The 15,053-nt window shown below is 40.3% G+C and overlaps 1 protein-coding gene across 2 annotated transcripts in view; it reads left to right on the top strand.

Annotated features, from left to right (window-relative positions):
* The window catches only part of CEP41 (centrosomal protein 41), a 43,815-nt gene extending 38,059 nt beyond the window's left edge, over positions 1-5,756 (top strand). Inside the window, exons 6-11 of one of the 2 annotated variants that reach the window (XM_007469717.1) lie at positions 298-442; positions 2,114-2,265; positions 2,670-2,737; positions 3,810-3,924; positions 4,367-4,582; positions 5,265-5,458. In XM_007469717.1, coding sequence (XP_007469779.1) covers positions 298-442; positions 2,114-2,265; positions 2,670-2,737; positions 3,810-3,924; positions 4,367-4,582; positions 5,265-5,413 — 845 coding nt within the window. In that variant the 3' untranslated portion in view covers positions 5,414-5,458. Of the gene's footprint in view, positions 1-297; positions 443-2,113; positions 2,266-2,669; positions 2,738-3,809; positions 3,925-4,366; positions 4,583-5,264 lie in introns of both variants that reach the window. The other variant, XM_007469718.1, reaches the window with a different exon arrangement.
* The last annotated feature ends 9,297 nt before the right edge of the window (positions 5,757-15,053 follow it).

Raw genomic sequence — 15,053 nt, 5'->3', positions numbered from 1 at the left:
GGAGTTTTATCCACCACTTCTTTTGCACCATCAGTGCAAATATCAACATGGTAAAAAAGAAAAATAACATCTTAGTATTATGAAAATAGTTTTCGCCTTTCAGATCCCCTGAAAGGGTCTTGGGGGCTCATGGGGTCCACAGACTACAGTTTGAGAGCCTATATGTTAGAACTCTTAGAACAATTTAATAATGGTAATACGAGTTCCTTTTCTTGACCTAATTTCAGTGGAACTGCCTAACAAGTAAATACAAATTCTGAGGCTAAATTTATTTATTTATTCACTTGCAAATTTTAGACAACGATTCTGCAACCTCAGACCCTGATGCTGAAATCACTGCCAAGACCAACGGGAAAGGGAGCCCTGGGGAGCAGTCGCCAAGCCCCGTCCAGTTCATAAACAGTGAGGGAGCCGGGGACTCCAGCCGCTCGACCCTTCAGAGGTGCTCTCATCAGATTCATGTTTTCACTGCATTTTACCTTCATTAATCTAGATACCAATGTCAGCGATTTAATGACCTTAGAAACAGGTTGGCGTAGTGAAGTCCCACATTTTCATCTCAGCCATTCTATTTTCTCTTTATATCAATGCCACCTCCTGGATCTTGTCACAGCATTCTTAGTTAATGTAAGAATATATTGATAGGAGAGCATTAATTTTCACTCCTCAACCCCATTCTTCTCAGTCTTCCTATATGCAAGTTTGCTATTAGGACTTAGCTTTACAACCACTATCTTTTGACTCAGGGAGTATGATTTCCCCCCCTCTCCTTTTCTGTCTGCTACAGCTTATAATTACCCTGTCTAGAATCAGAAGAAAAATAGAGTGCCACACATAGTGCTCTGATATTAAATAGGCGCAAAGGAGAGTGAAAGCAGCCTTGGTGTCAACTCTCAAATGCACATGGCAGTTTCATGATGCAGCACTTCCTCACAGATATTCACTGTTGCTTATAAGACGGTGCTGATTTTCTGCACATATCCATCCCTTCTACTGGTAAAATAGTTCTACTAGAGAAAGAATTGCTATTGTCGACTGCACTATTATTATTTTTATAACTACTGCTGTGCAAGAACTCTAAAATTGCATTCAAAACAAGATAGACAAGGCTTCCACTGAGCACGTAATTTCACATGAAATAGTTTCTTCTCCTTTGGTTCAACAAAATATGCACTATAGGGCATATAGTTGTAGTGATCATTGGATTTAAAGGCAGAATTTGACTTGCTGTGATAGGAGAGGAACTATTGCTAGACTAATCTGTGGTTTGGCACGTGTGTCTTCATATTTGCCTGGAAGAGTGATTATCTTCTTATCCCAATACAGATATTTCACTACTCGCCACTTTGATCATAACACCTATCCTTTTTTCTCTGATTCATGTTTTTGCCACATTTTGCCTATATTAACCTGGCGACCAATTTCAGTGATTTTATGACCTCAGAAACAGGTCAGAAACAGACCTCCCTCATTTTAATCCTAGCTTTTCCACTGTCTCATTACATGAATGCTGCCAAATCTAAAAGCCTCTTCAGCCTCATCACTGTAACCTATAAAATGGAAGTGACTACAGATAACTATTGAAAACATTAAGGTTCAGAATCCATACTGGATGAGTCACTGTATAAGTATACGAAATATATGAAAACACTGTTGTTACTTTATGTTATATATGATATACATAGAAATGCCTTCAGTTTTCCTGCCCTGTCAACCGTATTCTTTCCTCTTTTGCTCTGCTTTCTCACACGCATCAAAATTCCATTGGAGTAACTGTTTGCCTCTTTCTTTCTCTGAATGCTGCCCTTGCTTCTGGAGGCAGCTTGCGCTTACAGTTTCTGCCCCTCTGCGTGCTAATGACCTAACGTGCATTCTCTGAAGGTTAGTATGGACAGTGGATCCCCTCCTTTGGGTCCAGGGTGAGAGAACAGGAATCCATCCGTAGGATCTTGCATTCAGAGGCAGAACTGAGACACCACATCCATTTTCCTTTTTCTTTGAAGTGTCTTTTGAAGAGACATTGAGCACCCTCTCGCCATTCTGAAGAAACACATTTGACCTTTAAGCCACCAATCCCTGACTAGTGTCTACTGACCTACTTTTTCACTTGCAGCGTCATCAGTGGCGTTGGGGAACTGGATCTAGACAAAGGGCTTGTGAAGAAAGTAGAGCCCAGTACCAAAGACAAACCTTATCCCGACTGCCCCTTCCTGCTGCTAGATGTGAGAGATAGAGATTCTTACCAGCAGTGCCACATTGTTGGAGGTAAGAGAGAGAAGGCCTTACAGTGTCTCACTCCTGAGAACACAGCCCGGTACTGAGCCCAGGCAGGCTCAAACCACAGCCTGTGGTCAGCAGTTGGGGAAACCCTATGTTAGCCAGATGTGTTCTGGGAACCTGTAAGTTGGCTCTACCACATGCTCTGAGAGAAGCTGGTGACTCTCTCAGGGGGCTCAGGGGCCCAGTGCTAAATGTCAGAAACAGTGAAGTGACACTTCTTATTTGTTCATAGTGTCCTGTTTCTTTTCGTTCACAAAAGTATTTAGGTTTATAACTAGTTGATTTTGAAAATATGTTTCTTTTAACTCTCAGACTTTGAACCAGCTGAGAATTGGGGCCAAGTTGTACCGAGAGCTACAAACTTCCTAAGCTTTTTCTTCTCTTTGCAGCTTACAGTTACCCAATTGCAACTCTGTCTAGAACAATGAACCCTTATTCAAATGATATTCTTGAATATGTATCCTTTGTTGCATTTTAAGGAGTTGGATGGTATAAAGACTGAAGACTCAATCTTATCATGAATCATGCTCCTAGTAAGAAAACCCTATGAAGGACCTTTGATATTAATTAGTTTACTTAGCATATTTTAGAATTTTGATTCTTAGCTGTTGCTGAGAATGCTTCCAAGCCATCCTGCAGTAGGACAAAAAACATTAGGTTAAAGGTTATGATCTGTTGAGAGTCAGTCCTAAGACTGTTTTCCCCAGAAAGTTTTCCCATGTAAAATGTAAGGAGTGAATTTTTTTCCTTCTATTTTAATATTTTTGCTTCTTGAAATTTTAATTTTTTTGCTCATAAAAATCATACAAATAGAAAATAATTTAAATACTGAAAAATATAAAAAAGAAAACTGAAATCTCCAATAACCACACAATTGAACAACAAACTCTTACTACATTTTTTGTAGTAAGAGTTTTTTGTATTTTATTTTTTGTATTTTATTCCAGACTGTCTTCTTTGTGTTTTTAATGAAGTAAAAATTATACTGTATATATAATTTAGTGTGTTGCTTTTCCCCACTTCATATTACAGTGTACTTCCCCACACTAACACAAGCTCTCTATAAACTCTATTTTTGATGCAGTATAAGATCTCATCTTTAGATTTACTGTAATTTACTAAATCATTCCTCTTTGAAGGAATGGACTTTTAGGTGGTTCCCATTTTTTTACTATTATAAATAAGACTGCAGTGGACACGCTGGGCATAAAAGTTTTTCTGTTTCCTCATCTGTAAAATGGAGGTTGTAATACTTACTCTCCAGGATTGTACAGATGAAAGAGCCAAAGAGTGTACAGTGTGTAACTAGTGCCATCTTGGACATGGTGATACTAGTTCATAGAAGAAAAGGATACCAGCTTGTGTGGTTTCCACGACAGGAAAAAGTCCTGTACCCCCTGAAGCGGGGTCATCCGATGCTCCTTGAACTCAGAGAGGTAAACCTTGACAGCTCTTCTTCCTCAGGGGTTTCTGTATAGTCTAGGAGCATTAGCTCAGTGTGGTCGAACCTTAACTCATCTGCTTCTTAGAAAAATGCCCATGGCAAGATCATCATTCTGTATGACGACGATGAGAGGCTGGCCAGCCAGGCAGCTACCACCATGTGCGAGCGGGGATTTGAGAACCTCTTCATGCTTTCCGGAGGTGAGGGGCTGTGTTCTGCTTAGGACTTAAAAGGTGAATACTTGGGCTCACACTCCTTCAACTCCACCCCTATCGCCTTTTCCCTCCCGGAGCTCAGAGCTTAGTATTCTGGAAACAGAGACAACCATGCTGGCAGAAAGGAGTCAGGATACGTGAAACTTCCGTTAGCTCCATCAGCACATGTTTTTAATTCCTGAAATAATGATGTTACTTTATGGCTCTGTAAGAAAGCCTTAATGCTGCAGACTTGAGCTAAACGATTTCTGGTGGAATTCTCAGAATCCCACATAACAACTGACATTGTCTGGTGTAATTTACTTAATGGTGAAGCAGTTAAGAAAGATTTCCTGTCCTTGTGTTGAGGAGGCACGCGGGCTCCTTTCCAGGTTGCCTTGGCCTCACCGTGCTAACACGGCTTTTTCTGATGATCTTCCACACCTAGGTCTAAAAGTCTTAGCTCAGAAATTCCCAGAAGGACTGATTACGGGTTCCCTGCCAGCATCTTGCCAGCAGACCCTTCCGCCTGCTTCTGCCCGGAAACGATCCGGCCTGAAAGTGCCGCCCCCAGCAGCCGAGAATAAATGGAGATTTACCCCAGAAGACCTAAAGAAGATAGAATATTACCTGGAAGAGGACCAGGGTCCTGCAGACAGTACTAGTAAGATATTTTGACCTTTAGAAATAATGTTTTCTGTAGAACTTGAGATTTGCAGCTTTGAACATCAACCTCATCATATGAGAAGCTTGATCTCTTATATTCAGATTCTTCAAATATTTGCAGGAGAAGGGGAAGGTGCAGGTGCTATGTGAGGAGAGGGGAGGTGAGTGGAGGGGAGATTATGGTAAGAATTAGGCATTGCACACAGACATAGAAAGAGAAGAGAGGGTATCAGTCAAATAAAGTGTGCATCTCAGGCAGAGTTGAGAGGCTAAGCTAAGGCTTTCAGATTCCTTCTCGGAAAGCTTTGCTTCCTTCTGCTGCTTCTGGGTACCTTTAAGCTACTTCTGGCCTTTCCCTTGGCACACTGCTTTCTCTTTCCTCTAACCATTCCTGTACCCTTCTCTACTGAGAAGGAATGAAGGACAGATGAGGTTGATTGGGATAATGGAGAGGAAGGAAAGAAAAGCTATCTGGGTTTCCCTTCCCTGCCCCCTTCCCCACCTTCTAATTGATCTCAAGGATGAAGAGTAGGTTTTAGCCTAAAGTAGATGCTGAATAGGACTTCATTAGTTTAAAAGTGGTTTGTAGCATAAGACTTCATTAGTTTAAAAGTGTACTTGGCAGGTTGTCCCTGGAATCATTTTTGCAGCTCTGCTCCCTGCTTTCTTGCTCCCTTCAGGCCGGCTGAGCCAAGGTAATGCTTCTGGAAGAGACTCCAAGGTTCCAGGCTCCCGCAGCAGTCAGAACCTGCCTGCCGGGGGCCCTGCCGGCCACCAGAACCCCCGCTCGCTGGGCAGTGGCCACCTGCAAGGCAAACCCTGGAAGTAAAGACTTTGTCTGTCTTAGTCAAATAAATGTTTTCTCTCCTTTCGGAACCCCTGAGCAGTTCCCAAGTTGGTCATTTTAAGAAGCTGCTGCAGAGGAAAGACCTCAACGTGTGTCAGGCCCTCTTCCCTCTTCCTGTCTCCAGCTCCTCTCCCACATCCAACCCGGGAAGGATTTTTACAAAAACCAGAGGCATGACAGGCTCTAGTGTCCTCCCTGTTGTTTACAGAATATTTAAGTCTCTGAAACTGAGTAGGAAGAAAGCCTAATTTTTTTAGGCTTTCATTTTTTTTTTTTTTTTTAATAAGGTCCAGTTTGTTTTGGTCTGTATCCTGCGTTGTTTTGTAAAGACTTCAGGCGTATCTGGTGTGTCCTTCCCAGCCAGTTCTTTTTCACTCATTCTTCTTGGTTTCACAAAGGCTCTCTCGGTAGGCTTTGCAGCCTGAGAAGCTGTCCCTGGGGGTGCAGACGATTCGTAGCTTTCAGCCCCACCAGCTGGGAACCCGCTGGCTGAGGAGCTCTCGCCCAGCACCCGATGCAGGCTCCGTCTTCAGTTTGGAAGCCGGTACCTGTGAGCGTCACTCAGTTAAGATTTAGTAGTAGCTCTCACATGTGCTCTGTGCTTCTCCTCACTAGATGTTTTCCTGGAACCAGCACAGGTGATGATGTGTGCTCAGCTGCCTTCACGGGCAAGTACTGCCCACTGTTCAGGGCCGGGTTGAGAGCCACTAAAGCCCCCTGGAGCCGTCCCTCATTTGTGGTTGGTTTATTAGTTGTAAACTCCCATTACCTAGCTCGGACCCATCCATCTTAGATGGGTAGAAATTATGGCCACTTGAAAACATTGGCTTTGGTTGGGCCACTGCTGGCACACAAGGTGAGGACAGCTCCACAGTCCTTTGTCAGAGCTGACAACCCTTTAAACCCTTGCTTAAAAATACAGTATTAGTCTAATTGAGTAATTAGTGCAATTCCCTGCTTACTTCTCATTCTCATGACTGAGCTGTGATTAGGAGGTTTTGAATATAGTTTCTTGTTTGGGCCAGAATTTTGAATCAGCGTTAATTGAATTGCTAGATGACTGACATTCATTCCATTTAATTGGGGGAACAAAAGACCTCAGGTAAGGATGAGGAACTATGAAATCATCAGGAAAAGGAAAAAGAGCCTTGTTAATTTTTATGGTCTGTGATCTGTAGCTGTGATAAGGGACTAAGGAATAAATTGTGCTCTTTGTCATGGCAACCAGCTTCTGAAAAGCCAGCTGAAAATTGCCTATCCTTAGGTGGTTATTGCTGCTGGGTAAGATTTGTCTTAACAGGACTATTTTTCTCACCACCAAAAAAAAAAAAAGTATCACAGTATTTCCAGCATGGGGGGCTGTGTTTGTAGGAGAAATAAAGGTAATAAATATCTTATAGAGACATATGGAAAAATAACTTTCACATTCAGCCCAGTTCTGTTTTAGTGTGTTTATTCTTCTCTACTTGATTTCCAAAGTGCAACATTTTCCAATGCTTTAGAAATCAAACAAACCAGGGACATTGTTCAGATGTCAAGCTGTGCCCAATTTTCCACAAGATTCAAGAATCTTGTATAAAATTCAGCCAACGTACACATAGCTTTAAAGAGGAGCCTGTCATGTTTCCCCATAAATTTATTGCCTGAGAACTAAGTTCAGCCTTTTGCTAATGCCAAAATGCTCTGGCTTTTTATTTTCTTTACAGCATAGATTTTTAAAAATGCAAATTTTTCCACACTCAACTTTCCCCTAGCATGGACAAGATTTTCAGCCATTTTGGACACATATGCATTTTTAAGAAAAAAAATTTTTTTTCTCTGTGACAAAGTTCTGGTTATGCCATTTTCAAGTCGACTAGTCAGGAGTTTAGATTTCCCCACTCGATTCTATTTTGAAAGTAAATGGTAGTCCCCCTTTGTTCCTATTCTGCATTCCCATCACCACACAACACTAGAGTGTTAGAAACTACTATGTATATGTGCAAAGTCAGTATAGCTGAACCTATTACAATTGCAGTGCATTTAGTTGAGAGATCTGGCAGGTTGACTACATTTATGTGTGTTTCTCCGTAGCGCTTTGCCTGTCGGTAAGGATTTTAAATAACTACTCCTCAAAGACCTGTTCTGGTTCTGCACTTTGTGTGTTAAATGTCACTTGCAGTTTTTACATGCTCAAGGTATTGCTTTGAACGTTCTACTTTACTAGTTTCTTCATTAGATTAACTGACATGTATTATCTAAGCGATCTGTGATACTCTGTGCAATTATGAATGTTGAAGATTAAAGTACATAGTTCTTAATTTGTTGTTTGCTGTTAATATGCTGAGATCTGCCAACTTCTCTCTTCTTCTCTGTTGAGATAATTTGTGGGGAGTCACATGAGACTGGGGTGATCTGAAAGAGTACTTCTTTTTGCTCTATCTCCCAGTAATGCATATTTTCTTTGTATAAATGAACCAGGAAATCATTCCAATTAGGGCAGCGGACTTTAGCTCTCTAGTCAGAAGGGTTTCTCCTCATGCCCAGCAGGGACTGATTGCCACCTTAAACTCATTAGAGGGGGACTTTCTTGTCAGTGTTGGGGGTTGATGAGCTTCCCTTGCCTGGGAACTTATGACCCCCTAGATGGAAAATGCTTTATCAATGTACAACTGCTGCTCCATCTGAGCAACGGTGATGGCCAAAGTCTAAATAATAAGTTCAGTACTTTATCTACTGTACTTAAGAAAGAAAAGAGGGAAGGAAAGAGAGAAGCAAGGACACAAGAAGTGTGGAGGGAGGAAGGGGAAGGCAACATTACTCATTTGAGTACAAAAAGAACATCTCGGGCTGTTACAATGTCAGGTTTAATCGATTGAAAGGCATAGAATGGGGACCTCCCTGACGGTCCAGTGGTTAAGACTTTGCCTTCCAATGCAGGGGGTGTGGGTTCGATCCCTGGTTGGGGAGCTAAGAATCCCACATCCCTCATAGCCAAAACAACAAACAAAAAACCCCCATAAAACAGAAGCAATATTGTAACAAATTCAATAAAAGACTTTAAAAAGGGTCCAAATCAAAAAAAAACTTTATAAAAAAAGTAAAAAGAAAGACATAGAATGAATCAAATTACCTAGACGTAATTTTATTTTTTACCTTTAGCAGAAAACCAGAACTAGCACAATCATATTGGACTTGGGGTATAAATCAGAATTAAAAGAGAACAAATAGTGTTCATTAGCAGCTTGCTGAGGGATTTTTCCTGTGATACTATTGAGATTATACAAAAATTCATAAGACTTTAGGCTACTCACCAAGAACACAGAACAAAACAAAACCTTCTTTTCTCTAATTCCCTTGTGGAATATAAGTGAAATCAGAGTCCTAGGCTAGGAAGAAATATGTAGGCAATTTTTCTTGTGTTGGTTTTGGTTTCTGTCATGTTATAAATTGGTTGTAGATTCTGTCTTTTATGTTATCTGACTTTTAGGAGGGATAATTAATTTCTGTCCACCTGGATTTAAATCCATGACTCCCTTCCTGCTCTACTCTGAAGATAATCATTAAGAACCTTTCTTTCCCCAGTTCCAAAATATTCCCAGTGTCTCTAATGTGCGTTTATTTTTTCACAATTCTTTCAAAGTTTTAACTCCCATAATACTTTTTCTTTTTCAAGAAACATCAGAAATGTGGATATTATATCAGTTTATGTGAGCATATGATGATATGCTTATCTACTGTTCAATTAATTTTTTGATTAAAATATATTTTTCCTATAAAAAACAATAAATAGGACACATTGTGCTTCCAAAGTGTTCAGAAGACATTTGGGTAGTAATACTTTCCTAAAGTTGCAGTAATTATTGAAATTGCTATTGCCTCGTCCTTTATTGGCACACGGGTCAGTTATAGCATAAAATATGTAATGGTGGCAATTTGTCAGCATTGAATTCTGACAGGACAGGATTCAGTGCATGATTTTATGTGTTTACAAAACTATATTGCCCCCCTCCCCCCCATCTCCTTACGGTCTCACTCTCTGATGCTTATCCTCTTTGTTCCAAATGCAGACGCAGATTCTCTTCACCTGCATAACATCCTGAGGCACCTGGTGAAATGTGTGGCAAACAGAGGTCACTTATTAAATACTATTGACTGATGGACTACATTTTTAAAACATTATTTAAAATTATTTTTCACTATAACCTCCTAGAGGGTGAAAATCACCAACTACATGACAGTGGCCCTTAATAAGTGTGTGTGAATAAATGAACTGAACCTGTCAAGACTGAAGTCTGGGATGTAAAGCCCATTGTGGTGGCCACTCAGCGCTGGTCTGCCATTCTGGAGACCCAGAAAGTTTGTTATCCCTTGTCCTCTTGTACATCCTACTTTTGTATGTGAGACATTCATCACTCTGAGATTTTTAGATTACCCTCTGCAGGAGGTACCCAGGAAGCTGTTAGGGCCGTTATTATTAGCCTGGCTGTCTGCAGTCTGCCTGTTTCCATGGTCCCCTCAAGCTCAAAGTAGCCTTCAGAATTCAACTGCACCATCCCCATCTGAGAGTGGGTTTTATTTTCTCTTTTGTTTCAAATCTTGAAGATTTCCAGGTAATAATGTTAGCAAACATTTATGGAGAGCTTACTATGTGTTAGGCAGTATTCCTAGATTCTTCATTTTATGTTTTGACTCATTTGACTATCAGAACATCCCTACGAGGTAGGCATCCCCATTTTCAGGTGAGGAGACTGAGGGTCAAATGGAAATTAAGCAACTCGCCCTGTGTCACTGAGCTGGAAGGTTGAGAAACCATTCTGCTCTGTGCTTGTCCACTCTGGGTGGGTACAGCCACTCTCTCCCTGGCTACGCCTCCAATTCACTAACAAAAATGTAACTTTCTGGGCTTCCCTGGTGGCGCAGTGGTTGAGAGTCTGCCTGCCGATGCAGGGGAAACGGGTTCGTGCCCCGGTCCGGGAAGATCCTACATGCTGCGGAGTGGCTGGGCTCGTGAGCCATGGCCGCTGAGCCTGCGCGTCCGGAGCCTGTGTTCCGCAATGGTAGAGGCCACAACAGTGAGAGGCCTGTGTACCGCAAAAAAAAAAAAAAGTAACTTTCCCTTGGCTGTTGGCTTCCCTTCCTTCCTCGTCACCTGAGATTCCACTGAAAGCTTTCCTCCTCTGCCTGCATAAAAGGTGAGGAATTCAGGGACTGAAACATCTGCTCCTGGGACCATTCCACTGTCTGTGTCTGGTGACCTATCTAGAAGACAGGTGCTCCAGGGTTTGTGAGATTTGTTTCTTAATGAGGTATCACTTAAGGAATGGGAGTTACAAATTTTTCTTAAGATTGTAGGTAAAAAGCCTGTTTTCCTGATGGTTGAACTATCCAATAAAACCATATTGATATGATTTGTGTCTGAATTTCTCTTTCCTTTGTGGTGATGTTTCTGATTTAGGCTGAAACATAAATTGTGTGAATTGGCTCATGGCCGCAGGCCTGGGCTTCATGGGAGGAAGCAGCAGCAAACCTCTGTGCCTTAGTCCATGTTAGCAGAGCTCTCATTCCACCGCACTCTTCTAAAAATGTAGCCGAACATACCACTGTAGTTAAGCAGAAGACTTCTAATTTTCTTCTTTTAGTTGGGCAGTAAACATTTGGCATTCTTCACCTCTGGGGTCGTTAGATGATGCTCACAGTTTGAGTTGCCAAATTAATGTGGATCCTGAAAGCTTTGGGGAGAATTCATTACCCTTTGACAGTTTTTCAGATTTGACAGGTGCTCTGTGCTTCTTTCTCAGAGCTCTTCCTTCATCTGGCCAATTTGAATATTTTGGTTGGTCATATCAGTTTCCTGTAAGGAGCATCTGGGTCGTAGTGTGTTCACAGAATGATGTTTCTATCCTTAGAGCCCTTAGAGCAAGAATCCGTCTGCATCTTCAAATCCACCTAGTCCCACTTGCCCTTGCAAAACAATTGCTGAGATGATGAATAGCCCTGTACTGGATGAGGGACCAGTGAGGTCATATCTGGATTGTATTCAATGACATTTCAATTTTAACTTCAGGCCAAAGCCAGAAAGCTAGACGTGCATATCTTAGTGTTAACTCAAAAGACCACCCAAAGGATTCTTATGGACCACGAATGGCCCACGGGCCACACTGAGAACCATAGATAATGCTCTAAGAACAAAGTAAAATGAGTTCATTTAAAAATAAAGATTTTTGAAAAGTCCTAGAGAATAGGCATTAGCATAATCAATTCCCCAGATTGCTGTGGGAACTGTAAGTGAGCAGCAAGGGCTCTTGGGAGTTGTCATCTGAGCTACCACAGAGTGCTTAGGGAATGGCCCCCAACCAGGAGACATTAGTACCCTGCCCTTGGTAGAAACACTTGCTTCCAGCTCTATCTGGAGTATAAACTTTTCCAAAAATAAGACCTTGTTCTGGGCAACAGCAGAAGAAATGAGTTTAGACAAATTATGAAAAAGAATCTGGGCACAAATTAAGATGGCCATTTAGATGTTTGATTTTGATAATAAGTTGATCTTAGATAACTTTACCCACAGGTAATCTGGTGTGTTTGAAATAGCTTTTTTTTTAACCCCCCTGATTATACAAACTCATTGCAAGAAATTCAGAAAAGTATAAAGAGGAAAACCACCACTGCTGCCTGGGGTAACCACAATTATTATTGGGGAATATCTACTTCCAGGCATAGTGGGTGTGCGTTTTTCAAACAAAAATGAGATTCATACTCAACATACTATGTTGTAGCCTGCTTTTTTTTAAACAACTGTATGGAAATATAAATTACATGCCATAAAATTCACCCATTTTAAGGATGCAATTCAGTGATTTTTGGTAAATTTACAGAGTTGAGAAAGCACCACCACAATCCTGTTTTAGAATATTTCCATCATGTGACCAGCTTCTTTTGCCCAGTATATTGTGACCATTTTTCCATATCAACACAGACTACAATGGCTTCCCGATATTCCATTGTGTAAATGGGTAATACCCATATCAATACTGGTATCTATCTAGGTTCTTTTCCTTTTAATTTAACTTTTTATTATTACAACCTTGTACATATGTTTATTTGAACTTCTCAAAATATTTTTATAAAATAAATTCCTCCAAGTGGACTTACTGGATCAAAGTGTCAATACGTTGAAATTTTTAATTTATATTGCCAAATTCCCCTCCAGGAAGGTCGTGTAAATTTATCCTCCCACCAGCAGTATATGGCAGTTCTCATTTCTTCATACTCTTGATAATACTGAGTTGTCAGTCTTTTTATTCTTTGTCAATCTGATGGGAGAAAAATAATATATTTTTCTTTAATGTACAAAAAATAATCACTCAGAGAATCAGTATCTTTCATTTATTGGCTTTTTGTGTTTCTTCTTTTGGGAATTGCCTATTTTTCTTTTGAAATGTTAGTCTTTTTTTTAAACCCCTTTTACTTATAAGAGCTTTTTTCCCCTCAAGGTTATTAATACTTTTTCATATACACCACATTATTTTCTAAAATTTTTGTTTCTTTTAGCTTTATGATTTTATTTATAAAATAAAATTTTTTTACCCATAGATTTGTAAAAATATGTATCTGCAAACTGGAAAGTTCTTCCTGTAGTTGAAAATAGAAAAAGAAATGTTAATGACTTCCATGTCTCCATTTAACAAGCATTTATTAGGTGCCTACTCTGTGTCATGTACTTGGCCAACCAGTAGAAATTGAGTGTTGAGCAAAACAGCACAATCCCTTCCCTCATGGAATTTTCATTCTGGTGCTTTACTCCTGTCTTTTCAGCTTTCTTAAGACTCTTACTTGTTCAGAGCCTTACTTTCTAAACTACAACTCAGGGAAATTCAAAATGACTTGCAAGCCTACAAAATAAAGATTATAAAATTTATAAGTTCTCTAGTATATGTGGAGAACATTCATTCAACAAATATTTATTGGGTATCTGTATGTCAAGTACTGTTGATGGTTTTGGAGATTGAATGCCAAATCAAGTGGTCTCCGCTATCAGGGAGTACAGTTTATTTTAAATTAAGCAATTCTACCCTTGAAGCCTAAGTAATCCAATTTTGTAAAATGATATATTGTCTTGCTAACTTAATATTTTTTCACTTATCAGCCTTTATTAAACAGTAAGATCAGTTTTGTTTTGTTTTTTACTTGCCCAAACTGAGCCATTACAGTGGGTTTCAGCTTATCTACATAAATTGAAGGGAAATGGTTCCCAAAAGATAACTTGAAGGAAGTGTCATAAAATCTTTAGATCATCCTTCTGTAAAGACTGAAACACCATTTAACCTTGCCTCATAAACTTATATATGTATAACTTTATGTGTACTATATGTATAGTCAGCCTCATTCTTTTTGTTTTTTAGAATGTTGGGTAGCAAAAAAAAATTAAAATAAAAAAATGAATGGAGTATAATGTATAAAAATTTTGAATCACTATATTGTATACGTGAAACTAATACATACTGTAAATCAACTATACCTCAATTTTAGAAAATTAAAAATTATTAAAAAACCTCCAAGATGAAAATTCCCCAGTGGGCCTTTAAAAAAAAAAGAAAAAATCGTTTGATCTTCAGGCTATTTTATGAGAAAAAGACACAGATTTTAAGTCAGTGAAGATGGATGCATTGTGATACTTCATCTGACTGATACAGGGAGAGGCTGCCATCCTTACCCAGCCTCCCTATTTGGGAAGCTACCAAGCCACCCCCCGCCCACTTCCCAGCAACTTCAGTGGGAGGAACCCCCTGCTTGACAGTCACACCTTAAGAGAGTTGGAAGAAACGGAATGTAGATTCTTGCTTTGAAAAAAGGTTGAGATATGTGCTGTGGTGCTAGCCACTAAGTGTGATATCACAGCCACCAGAATCACCAAGCCAAGGGAGGGAAGCCAAATTCTAGGAGCTGTGGAGGGTATGGGGAAGGAGAGGAGAGCCTTATGTTTGAGAAATTTTGCTAACGATAATGAGTGGTGGTGAGTGGAGGAGGAGACAATGTAGCAGGAGATGCTAGAAAGGATGAGACAGTGAGAAGTAAACTACTTCTGTCTCTAAAGGCAAAGTCTTCCTGATACACTTCAATTAATAAAATGCCCTGGGATTGGTGTTTGTTCTTTATCTTCAGTAAATGATTCCATTTAACCCAATTGTGTCCTTCCAATTTAATTAGGAGTGGGAGACCATACTTTGCTCTATAGAAATGTGCTTTACCTGGCTGCAACATTGATTTGGGACAACACTGGCCACCAGGATTATTCTAGTTTGTACTCAGGGTTATTGCTTTTGTAGATGAATGGATCCAGCCAGCTACACTATTGTACAAGCTGAATTCCTCACCACTGCGGGGTGCCGGGCATTTGGTTAGCAGCTGTGGCTGCTGCTTGCTCCTGAGGTATGAACAAATCACCCCACTGACGAGCTGAGCTCAGGGTGGTCTAATTAAAACAGATGCCACTTGGATACAACTTCACAGGACCTTGGAATGCAGGGGAGTTTAAGGGTCATCTAGTACAACTACCCACACGTTTCCAGTGAGACCTGCAGGAACTAAATCACTTCTGCCACAGCTTGAAAAGGCAGACGTGCCACATGCATTCCCACACATG

The sequence above is a fragment of the Lipotes vexillifer genome, unplaced genomic scaffold (assembly GCF_000442215.2).
Source record: "Lipotes vexillifer unplaced genomic scaffold, Lipotes_vexillifer_v1.1 scaffold1329, whole genome shotgun sequence".
NCBI lineage: Eukaryota > Metazoa > Chordata > Mammalia > Artiodactyla > Lipotidae > Lipotes > Lipotes vexillifer.
The sequence above is the reverse complement of the archived record's forward strand: the minus strand, read 5'-3'. Positions and strand labels throughout refer to the sequence as shown.